The 12,603-nt window shown below is 45.0% G+C and overlaps 1 protein-coding gene across 1 annotated transcript in view; it reads left to right on the forward strand.

Annotated features, from left to right (window-relative positions):
* LOC126293300 (chondroadherin-like protein) overlaps positions 1–12,603 on the forward strand; it is a 329,161-nt gene that overhangs the window by 144,935 nt on the left and 171,623 nt on the right. The window contains exon 2 of the mRNA XM_049986431.1: positions 4,058–4,386. Coding sequence (XP_049842388.1) covers positions 4,058–4,386 — 329 coding nt within the window. The remainder of the gene's footprint in view (positions 1–4,057; positions 4,387–12,603) is intronic.

The raw sequence follows: 12,603 nt of genomic DNA on the forward strand, positions 1-12,603 counted from the left end.
AAGGCTAGGCTCAAATTGAGACCCGTATAGCGCGTGTGGCGCGACGCAGCGCAGCGCGCCTTTTTGTGACATCGCAGGTTCAAATGGGGCCACAGCGCAAACTGCGGCGCGACGCGACCGGGACGCGACTCGCGCCTGCGCCAGGTCGCGCGGCGTTGTGGTTGAGGCACAGTTTCTCGCGTCGCGGTTACCTCGCTAGCACCGTGGGAAATTTGAGGCGGGGAGCGGAAAACTAGCCCGGCCATATGCTCACATCGAAACGACACATATCAGCAGTGGTAGTATTGCCAATACGATAAATTTTGCCTTACTGTGTACTGAATTTTATTGCCTTTGGGTAGTGTTTCGTTTTTCGCCATTAAAACGCTCCAGCTTTCTTCGTTAGCACGTTATACTTTTCTGTTATTTTGTTTTTCTTCTGTCAAGAAAAATGTATACTTCAGTAACTGATGAGCCATTGGCCGCAGGAATTGCACCATATGCCCCCGTGATGTTTTCAGATCGCAAGAAGGGACAGAGGGTAGTGAATAAGGAAGCAAGGAATATTATAAAATAATGTGATTAAGAATCAAGCCAGGAAAGCAAGGTTATATTCTCGCTGCCTAGTAAGCTAGGGTATCTGTACGACCTGTTACAAAAATTTAGAAAGGGATAATCTCAACAGCTGTCATCCCTTTGTTCTTGTGGTAAAAAGCGTCCAAGATCTAAAGTATAGAAGTTTCACTGTGATTACTCTCATATGTATGTAATCATGTAATACGACACACTGTACTACATGCGTTGTGAACAACATATTTCCACTGCAAGCTAGAAACAGTCGAAAAGCAGTCACAAATAACAATGTTTTAATTGGTTCGCCGTGATGAGAAAAAGCATTTCAATTGTTGCATGGAGATTATCAGCATTAATAAACTAATTATATAACAACAGGCTACACAAATGAAGAAGTTGGTCGGTATTATTACGAAAGTAGGAATATCCTAAAAGAGTGTTATGATTAGAGATATTTAATTTGTTGAAATGTGCTGCTGACAAAGGCAGGTCTACTTTCATGACATGACAATGTTTTTCGAACTCCAACTCACAAGGCACACATGGCCAGCTTGTGCATTATCCTTCGCTGCTGACGATACGCTTACCATTGTGTTGTGAGACAGATCAATTGTTTATTTTTCTCAATGACAACTATTTTATTCGCGATCACGCATTGTCAGTTTTACAAGCCCTAGGTGAGTAAACAGTATCTGGCATGTGCCTATCCCTCCGCCTGAAGGAACGCTCGTCATTATTTTAATACTGCTCAGATCAAAAGAAGGAATAAAATCCTTTGGTAAGTTTCTATTCCCGTCGCTCAGTGTTAAAAATACGATGGGTTACGGGGATTCCACCAAAATTCCAACAGAATTGCTAATCTGTTTTTGTGTGAGTTGTTAACCTTTTCTCATTCGACGAAGCATCACCATTTATGAGTAAAGGCCACATTTCTCTTGTTGACTGGTTTAATTGTACTTCCTTTGTCACAATGTAATTTGCCAAACGCATCTCACAGCGGCTATTGAGACAGAATTCCGAAACGTACGGCCTCATTAAATAAGTAATTGGCAGTTACAGAGATCAATAGCTTACAAAAAACCTCATAGTATCGGTTTGCAGTAACATAAAAGAAGAAATTTCATGTTTATGTTCATACTAGGAAGCTCTTGTTTCGCTAGCTGTCGATAACTCTTAAAAAAGTTACAGTCACTGGAGTGAAATAAATAAAAAAAGAAGTGTAAGTAGTGATATATCGCCATAGATAAGAAAGTTCCTTGTGTTTAATAATTGGCAAAACACTCTCCTCCTTGTGTGCAATCATTCGCCAAACTTTCGTTTCGATGTCTCGAGCGGTTTAGGAGATACGAGAGATGTTGCGAGTATTTCATTCTCGCGGGCGTGAGATCGGAAGTGAGCCCGCAACATGGGATCTATTTTCTCGAGATCGGAGGCAGATAGAGATCTCCTCCCAAGCCTAAACAAAAATTCAGCATGTTAGCTAAATTTCATACGCAGCAACATATGGTATAATACGCACCAAACGCAAAATCATAGCGACCCCTAATTTTCGTTGCAAACTTTTTGAGTTTTGCGTAGTGTCTTACTAAAATGTGTACATCACAATAAGAATGGTCATTAGCGAGGTGATGGGCACGAAGCTGACATATAACGCTACAAGTAAACCAAAAATCATATATTTTCAGAGAATAGTTTCTGTAAAACCGTTTGAGCAAGAGAAGAGGTTGCGCGCGCTTCGATTCAGTCAGCGCAGTTTCGGTTCAGTCAGTGACCCGTGCGGCACGTGCGTGTCGCGCTGTAGTGTCGTGCCACGTCACACGTGCTATACGCTTCTCAATTTGCGGCTAGCCTAAGGAACAGATTGCCCGATCGCTTGGTGTAGCAGGCAATCCTTGTCAGGGAACGGCCACCAGGCGGCAACAGCGTCGCACCCTTACTTGTGTAATCAACCACTAGATGGCACTCCGTTCTGTGAAACATCGGCCGAACGCGTGCAGCTTTCCATTATTTTGCGTCTGTGAAGAACAGCTGTTTCTTACATACCGGTGGTCATGCCGAGAGCCTGCGAGTATATCATCTGTGGAAGGAGTAGGCGAACAAATCCTGAATTAAAAGTGTTCAGATTTCCCGTCAAAGATAAAGAAAGGTTACGCGAGTGGATTTTAAATTCAGGTAAATCAATAAATTAGTTACGAGTAAGAATTAATGAAGAGCCCTAAGCATTCGATCCTATCTACATTTTGTCGCTCTTATAATCTGATATAACGTGGCAGCCCTTCCTGTAGAAGAATCATATCATATAATTTTTAAATCAAATCTTTGCTGCAATTTAGACTTTTTTAAATGTTCAAAGACAAGTTTAGTAGAACTGTCTCAAAACTGAAAATTATAAAAAATATGTAGTTTATTCGTATTCTATGTAAGTACCAAATAAAGATTCTCCGTTAGGCTGGAAAAATAAGTTTCGTTGCCTTTCCTTGATCACTCTGCCACGTTTAACTAGAAAGAAGTAATGTGTTAAATCTGAGCAAAGCAGTACTGCTCGTGACAATAGTAGATGTGCTGACCGCAAAGTTAAGATGTTTACCATCACAGAATTTTTTTTACTCACGATATTTAAAGTTTCACAATATTTTTTTTTTTTCGAAGATATCGTTGAAGTGCGTATATGAAATTATATTCGTTTACAAATAACAGTAAGCAAACGCAAAATGTGGTTATACTTAAGAACACTTACAGAAATACTTAGAAAGGAAGCAAAATGTGTTTCTTAAACTTATTTACAGTCTCAATGTGAAAAATATCTTTCATTTATAACTCACCTAATCCCTATAAATCCTTTATGCAAAATAAATAATTATGTCGGTAATGTCAGGACGCGAAACCCACTGCTCAGTGCAATATTTGTCAGAAAATTAACGGATTATATTTCAAAGACGTTGAGGTTTTGAAAACTTTCTAGTGTTAACCTGCACGTGGAGATCTATTTTACCACCATAATCCGTATCAGAAGAGCTGTATAACGAAGAGGAAATAGACGGCATGGAAGGCGAGTGTAAAACCTATGCGACTGCAATACAGTCTGGATTTAAACAGTAACTCACGAGAAAGATTTGTGTGTTACTTTTCAGTTATTTAATTTCGCATGTGATTGTGAGAAGTATCCCTATAGTAGAAATAAACTTGGTTTGTAGAATTACAGGAGCTAATCTACATTCTTCGATTGAAAACGCGGGAAAAACCATAGCCGATCATGGTCTAGAGTCAGCTGTGTGACGAATGCATTTCGCGCGCAACGCTCCAGCCGAACACAAATCAGCGTCATCGGCGTCACCGAAGATACAGGGTTGCCAATTCCGCGACACGGACAGGTCAGGTAGCATTGTAGCGCCGCCTGCGACATCTGTTGACCGACGGGAAAACTTTTTACGGTTGCCTGTTTGGCGGTAAGGACGGCCAATCTGTTTCTTCCGTGACCTGGGGCACTACTTACCGTGTGTTGCAGGTGTTGGCCCTGCTGGTGCTGGCCGGCGCGCCTTGGTGCGGGGCGACGCGGCCCTGCACGGACATCCTGGCGGGCGGGCTGCGCGCGCCGTGCCGCTGCGACGTGCTGCTGCCCGAAGCGGGCGACGCGGGGCCCGGGCTGGCCGTCGACTGCGACGGCGTCGCGTGGCCCGTGGACGCGGCGCTGCCGCCGGGCGCGCCCGTCGTCGCCTTCAGCCAGCGGGCCGCCGGCCTGCAGGCGCTGCCGCAGCACGCGCTGGGCGCGCCCGGCCGGCCGCCGCTGCGCAGGCTCGACCTCTCCCACAACCTGCTGCGCCGGCTCACCGAGAGGTAAGCACTCCAACACTGATGTAAACAAAATAGTTCTCGTGTAAACAAAGGGGGCGACTGCTGCTGCACAGGCTCAACCTCGCGCACAACCTGCTGCGACACCTCACCGAGAGGTAAACAAAGCGACTCTGATGTAAACAGCTGCTCTGCTGGCCCACGATGGGACAAAAACTCCAAATCTGATGTAGACAAAATAGTTCTCATGTAAACAAAGGGGGCGACTGCTGCTGCACAGGCTCAACCTCGCGCACAACCTGCTGCGACACCTCACCGAGAGGTAAACAAAGCGACTCTGATGTAAACAGCTGCTCTGCTGGCCCACGATGGGACAAAAACTCCAAATCTGATGTAGACAAAATAGTTCTCATGTAAACAAAGGGGGCGACTGCTGCTGCACAGGCTCAACCTCGGGCACAACCTACTGCGACACCTCACCGAGAGGTAAACAAAGCGACTCTGATGTAAACAGCTGCTCTGCTAGCTCACGATGGGACAAACATTCCAACACTGATGTAAACAAAATAGTTCTTGTGTAAACAAAGGGGGCGACTGCTGCTGCACAGGCTCAACCTCGGCGCACAACCTGCTGCGACACCTCACCGAGAGGTAAACAAAGCGACTCTGATGTAAACAGCTGCTCTGCTGGCTCACGATGGGACAAACACTCCAACACTGATGTAAACAAAATAGTTCTCATGTAAACAAAGGGGGCGACTGCTGCTGCACAGGCTGAACCTCACGCACAACCTGCTGCGACACCTCACCGAGAGGTAAACAAAGCGACTCTGATGTAAGCAGCTGCTCTGCCGGCTCACAAAGGGACAAACACTCCAACACTGATGTAAACAAAATAGTTCTCGTGTAAACAAAGGGGGCGACTGCTGCTGCACAGGCTCAACCTCGCGCACAACCTGCTGCGACACCTCACCGAGAGGTAAACAAAGCGACTCTGATGTAAACAGCAGCTCTGCTGGCCCACGATGGGACAAACACTCCAAATCTGATGTAGACAAAATAGTTCTCATGTAAACAAAGGGGGCGACTGCTGCTGCACAGGCTCAACCTCGGGCACAACCTACTGCGACACCTCACCGAGAGGTAAACAAAGCGACTCTTATGTAAACAGCTGCTCTGCTGGCTCACGATGGGACAAACATTCCAACACTGATGGAAACAAAATAGTTCTCATGTAAACAAAGGGGGCGACTGCTGCTGCACAGGCTGAACCTCGCGCACAACCTGCTGCAGCACCTCACCGAGAGGTAAACAAAGCGACTCTGATGTAAACAGCTGCTCTGCCGGCTCACAAAGGGACAAACACTCCAACACTGATGTAAACAAAATAGTTCTCGTGTAAAGATAGGGGGCGGCTGCTCATGCACGGGCCAACCTCTCGCACAACCTGCTGCGACACCACACCGAGAGGTAAACAAAGCAGTTCTCGTGTAAACAGGCGCTCTGCCGGCTCACCGAGAGGTAAACACTCCAACACTGATGTAAACAAAATAGTTCTCATGTAAACAAAGGGAGCGGCTATTGCTGCACGGGCTCGACCTCAGCTGCTCTGCCAGCTCACGAAGGGACAAACACTCCAACACTGATGTAAACAAAATAGTTCTCGTGTAAACAAAGGGGGCGGCTGCTGCTGCAAGGGCTCAACCTCTCGCACAACCTGCTGCAATGGCTCACCAAGAGGTAAACAAAACTTCTGACATAAACAACCCACAGAAGGTGCTCTTCCGGCTCACGAACAGGCAAATACTCCAACACTGATGTAAACAAAATACAGCACTGGCCATTAAAATTGCTACACCACAAACGAAAAATTTAACCAACAGGCTGTGATAGGCAAATGATTACCTTTTCAGAGCATTCACACAAGGTTGCCGAGACCTCCAACGTGCTTCTATCAGAAAAGTTTCCAACCGATTTGTCACACACAAACCGCAGTTGACCGGCGTTGCCTGGTGAAACGTTGATGTGATGCCTCATGTAAGGAGGAGAAATGCGTTTCCGACTTTGGTAAAGGTCGGACTGTAGCCTATGGCAATTGTGGTTTATCGTATCGCGACATTGTTGCTCGCATTGGTTGAGATCCAATCACTGTTAGCAGAATGTGGAATCGGTGGGTTCAGGAGGGTAATACGGAACACCGTGCTGGATCCCAACGGCCTTGTATCACCAGCAGTTGAGATGACAGGCATCTTATCCGCACAGCTGTAACGGATCGTGCAGCCACGTCTCGATCCCTGAGCCAACAGATGGGGACGTTTGCAAGACAACAGCCATCTGCACGAACAATTTGACGACGTTTGCAGCAACATGGACTATCAGCTCGGAGACCGTGGCTGCGGTTTCACTTGACGCTCCATCACAGACAGGAGCGCCTGCGATGGTGTACTCAATGAAGAACATCAGTGCACAAATGGCAAAACGTCATTTTTTCGGATGAATCCAGGTTCTGTTTACAGCATCATGATGATGGCATCCGTGTTTGGCGACATCGCAGTGAACACACATTGGAAGCCTCTATTCGTCATCGCCATACTGGCGTATCACCCTGCGTGATGGTATGGGGTGCCATTGGCTACACGTCTCGGTCACCTCTTGTTCGCATTGACAGCACTTTGAACAGTGGACGTTACATTTCAGATGTATTACGACCCATGGCTGTACCCTTCATTTGATCCCTGCGAAATCCTACACTTCAGCAGGATAATGCACGACCGCATGTTGCAAATCCTGTACGGGCCTTTCTGGATACAGAAAATGTTCGACTGCTGCCCTGGCCATCACATTCTCCAGATCTCTCACCAATTGGAAACGTCTGGTGAATGGTGGCCGAGCTACTGGTTCGTCACAATACGCGAATACTCTTGATGAACTGTGGTATCATGTTGAAACTGCACAGGCAGGTGTACCTGTACACGCCATCCGAGCCCTGTTTGACTCAATCTCCAGGCGTATCAAGGCCGTCATTACGGCCAGAGGTAGTTGTTCTGGGTACTGATTTCTCAGGACCTATGCACCCAAATTGCGTAAAAATGTAATCACATGTCAGTTCTAGTACAATATACTTGTCCAATGAATACCCGTTTATCATCTGCATTTCTTGTTGGTGTAACAATTTTAGTGCCCAGAAGTGTGTCTTCAGGTCAGTTGCTTATTACTTTCGTTTACATCGTAATTTGTACTTATAAATATCGCGACGGGTTTAACAATACTAACAGTAATTTCAAGACTATATATGGCTGATGATTCGTGTTCAGTTTGAATAACGAAATCAATAAAGTCTGAAGAAGCGTAGTATTTCATCTGTTTATAGTATTCGGAAATAGTTGACTATTCACTTAACTTTTGGCAGTTAATTTGGAATTAGGTGATAAAAAATATTAACAGGTCTTCAAGAGGGCATGATTGTAGGATGGTTATCCAGAAATTAAGGGTAGCATAGATTGTTTTCTGGGGGCAGGGGGGGTGGGGCGGCCGGATGTTGGTACCACTGCCGTGTGTACCGGGGAGCCAGTGAATTGGACGAGCATTCCCAACAATCTGTAGCCCATCGATTACTGTTGGAAATTGGAAATCTGTGGTAAGTTACTTTGGGACCAAACTGCTGAGGTCATTGGTCCCTAGGCTTACACACTACCTAATTTAACTCTTACGCTGAGGACAACACACACACACACACACACACACACACCCATGCCCGAGGGAGGACTCGAACCTCCGACGGGGGGCGGGGGGGGGGGGGGAGTCACACGAATCGTGGCACGGCGCCTAAGACCGCGCGGCTGAGTTGTGTTGTGGGGCGAAGTGCGCGCCGTAATTCGCTAGCTAAATGCTAAGGGCGTGAACGCCGTTGCGATTCATCACCAAATTGCTTCAGTGTACTGAGAAGACGTAGTGTCAAGGCAGCGTGTGACCAAATGGGAACGGAATTTCAGTTCTGGGGGGACGGAAATTCCTGATGAAGACAGAAGCGGAAGTCCGTTTGTTGTGACTGATGATGTAGTGCACAAAATTGAAGGTCGTCATCTCTCTGATCGCCGTTCGGCAACTGACCACCTGCCTGTAGTTTGTCCAAACATCTGATCGACTAAATCACCGCAAGTTGTGTGCGCGATGGGTGGCCAAGATGCTTAGCGAAGCACACAGAGTGAACAGATTCAGTGCCGCTCGCGAATTTCTTGACCGTTTCGAGACTTGAAGGCGAGGCTGTTCTGAACTCTATGGTGACAGGAGATGAAACTTGCCCTTATCACCATGCTTCAATCAATACAGTTCATCCATACTCGTTCTCCTTCAGGCGAAAAATTCAAAACTCAGCGAACAGCGAGGAAAACCATGATGTCAGTCTTTTGAGACAGAAAAAGGATTCTGCTCGTTGATTTTTCGGAAAGAGGTGAAACAATAAATGCTGAAAGATATTCTGAGAGCAGGAAGAAACTTCATCGAGTCGTAGAAAACAAACGTAGCGGGATGCTGACAGCGGCATCTGTCTCCATGAGAGCGCACGTCAGCGCACCGCTCGTGCAACACAAGAGTTGTTGACATCGTTTGGTTGGGACGTCTTAAGCCACCCCTCTGACACCACCCATCTTCCACCTACTGATATCGTATGTTCATTAAATTGAACGCCTTCGTTGTAAACACTTTTCCGACGACGACGACGAGGTGAAAATCGAAGTGAAGAACTGGCTGGAAAAAGGCGGCGGGAGACGTCTATGACACAGGAATCAAAAAAACTCGTCCCTCGTATGACAAAACGTATTGAGATAAATGGTGATTACGTGAAAAAGTAACCTATGGTACAACGCGTGGCATGTAAATTTTATTAAAATAAATTAATTTGTTTACTTCAAAAAATTCTTGTAACGCTACTCTCCCGATTAGCCTCGTAGTTACACATGGTTAAGAGATGTTTCGGATTTAGGATTAAAGACGCTGCATATACAGTGTGTGTCAAAAAGAATCATCGAATTTGGCACACCTATATTTCTGAGCCGGCCGGGGTGGCCCTACAGTCTGGAACCGCGCGACCGCCACGGCAGCAGGTTCGAATCGTGCTTTGGGCATGGATGTGTGTGATATCCTTAGGTTAGTTAGGTTTAAGTTCTAGGGGACCGATGACCTCAGACGTTAATTCCCATATTGCTCAGAGCCATTTGAACGATATATTTCTGAAACTGTAGTGTGCATACTGTAAGACCTTCGGTACGCACAGCATCAGATTATTTGACTTCACGTTTAGAGTAGCAGATTGATGGTGACCAACTTTAAACAGAACTTGATTAATTTTCACACACATTTATTAAAATAATAAAAAGCATAGACATTACGTAACTTGATTCTGGGTGCTGTTTACAATTGACAATCTGAAGTTCCTTTGGTCTTCGTATGTTAATCTTATTCTCACATATCTCTGATACTTGACCAAGTGTCTATATATTTATCTTCATGTCTATGTACAGGAATATGATAATCTTCTTAGGTGCAGACTGAAGCTTGACTATAGACTGGTACAGACTAATGCAGACTGGTGCAGACAAATGCAGACTGACTAATCGGAGGTCTGTACACTCATTATAATACCTCACGCATCCATGTATCACTGCACGAGTGTGATCCGTGAGGAGAAAAGGTTCTACGTTAGCAGCAATCTCATTGGCTAAGTTACATATTAATACGTGTATCGGCGGAAGCAGAATTTTGTCTGTCTCTAAGGCAGCGCCATCTCGTAGTGCGGAGACGGACGAGCGCTGCGCCTGCGCTGTTGTGCTTAGCGGGGCGTGCTCTAGTGGAAAAGTTGTGTATGCACTGATTATGCAGAACTATGTACACAACAGAAACTGATAAACAAGTACAATGAATCTGTTTTTTGATTAATAGAAAACTCAAAGTGTTTTTCATACCTTTTTATAGCTGTTCAAATGCCCCCCTGGAGATGTGCAGCATGTGGAATGCCGTATTCAAACTGATGAAACACTGCAGCGAGCATATCTGGAGTTACAGCTTCCACAGCCAGCGAGCATATCTGGAGTTACAGCTTCCACAGCTGTTGTTATGTGATGTCTCAGTTCATTCACTGTTGTTGGTAACGGAGACACACAAACAGTGTCTTTTATGAATCCCCACAAGAAATAATCACATAGTCAGGTCCGGTGACCTTGGAGGCCAGTACTGTTAGGCTGACTCATTTGGTCCAGTGCGTCCGACCCATCGTTCAGTAATCCTCGAGCATATCGAGACGTGCTTCCTGTGACAGTGTTCTCAGCAAAGAAAAATGGACCGTACACATTTTCCCGTGAAACTGCACAAAACACATTAAATTTTGCAGAGTGCCTCTCATGTTGTACAACTTATTGTGCAACTTACTGTGGTTGTTACATACCCCATAATCTGATATCATGAAGGTTCACCTTTTCATTTAAATGGAATGTTGCCTCGTCTCCAAAACACCAAGCGTGAAAGAAAACTGTCATCCTCCAACTTGCCAAGAACGAACAGACAAGCCGTCTCTCGGAATTGTTCGTGCCATCGTCTAATGCTGTATGCTGTAGGAGGACCCACACCATACCTGTACGCTGTACAGTTATTACTGACCCGCACTGCGCAAAACGTAGAACACAAAACGCTTTCTGTTGCCCCCACACGATTTTTACTAGAAGTGGGCGCACGCTGCTGCTACCTAGTGGGAACCGTGTAAAACCAACACCGACTCAAAGGAAGGCCTCGGCGCTTGTTGGTGACGTCACGTCAGCTAGGCACGGCGAACGCCAGGTCTGTTGCAGGCAGAAACGCCTGGCCGTGCTTATCACTATAAATCTGTTATTTTTGGGCGAAATGTTTGGAATTGTTTTGAATTCTGCAGTTTTATTTAGATGAAAGATTTTCTTATTATCGTAAAGTTACAAATGAAGATCATAGTTCTGTATTACTGAATCCTGTCCAAACAAACGTGGATCAATATGAGAAGACGCTTTGCCCCGTTGCAAGTTTCGGAAATTTTACATTCAAGTAACTATATATACTTGATCCATTTTGTAATCGAAACTTACCCCAACCCCCTTACAATTAACTCGTTTCTTTTATTTATTTATTTATTTTCGTTTGATATCTTCACTGGAAATGTGAACTAATTCACATGTAAATGTCCAACTGTTGCCAGTCATTAGATTACAGTCGTTTTCAACGGAAGGAATTCTAAACAAGAAACAAAATAGCTTCATACATCGAAAATACTGCCGAGCTTAAACTTTTTTAAACATGCACATTAGAAAAGATAAATATTCCCCTCTTGCAACTGAAAGGAGATACTTAATAAGATAAAAAAACTATTTGATAAAACAAGTATCTCTCTTTTGCCTCTTCTTCTGTCCCCTCCCCCCGCCCCCCCCCCCCAAAGTGTACAATCACAAGATATTTCATTAACATTAAGTGCTCCTCACCCCATAGTCATCCACGATACCTAAAGAAGAGCACCAATATGTTCACAGTTTCTTGTAAAAGCAACCCAGTAAGGTAAAGAAGCTCAAATTCTGTAGCTTCTGGACCGTGAAGTTGTTTTTGTATGTCAATCCTTAAAATAGGTAGAAATTTAAGTTCAGGAGTACACTATTTGTTAAGAAATGTAACGAATTGCACAACTGATTGCAGAAATCTCTCAGAAAAATGTGTGTTGGTCAACTACCACCAATAGTTTCACATTTTCCTGTGTCAGAGATGGAGACACACTGTTGTGTATATAGTTCCGCGTAGTCAGCGGGTACACAACTTTCCCACTAGAGCGCGCCCCGCTAAGCTCAATAGTGCAGGCGCAGCGCACGTCCATCTCCGCACTATGAGATGGCGCTGCCTTAGAGACGGACTAAATTCTGCTTCTGCCAATCCGCGTATTAATATGTAAAGCAACCAATGAGATTGCATCTAACATAGAACCTTTTCTCCTCGCGGATCACACTGGCGCAGTGATACCTGAACGCGCGAGGTATTATAACAAGTGTACAGACCTCCGATTAGTCAGTCTGCATTAGTCTGCACCAGTCTGCATTAGTCTGTACCAGTCTATAGTCAAGTTTCAGTGTGCACCTAAGAAGATTATCATATTCCTGTACATAGCCATGAAGATAAATGTATAGACACTTTTGTCAAGTCTCAGAAATATGTGAGAATAAAATTAACGTACCAATACCAAGGGAACTTCAGATTGTCAGT

Source organism: Schistocerca gregaria, chromosome 10 (genome assembly GCF_023897955.1).
Source record: "Schistocerca gregaria isolate iqSchGreg1 chromosome 10, iqSchGreg1.2, whole genome shotgun sequence".
NCBI lineage: Eukaryota > Metazoa > Arthropoda > Insecta > Orthoptera > Acrididae > Schistocerca > Schistocerca gregaria.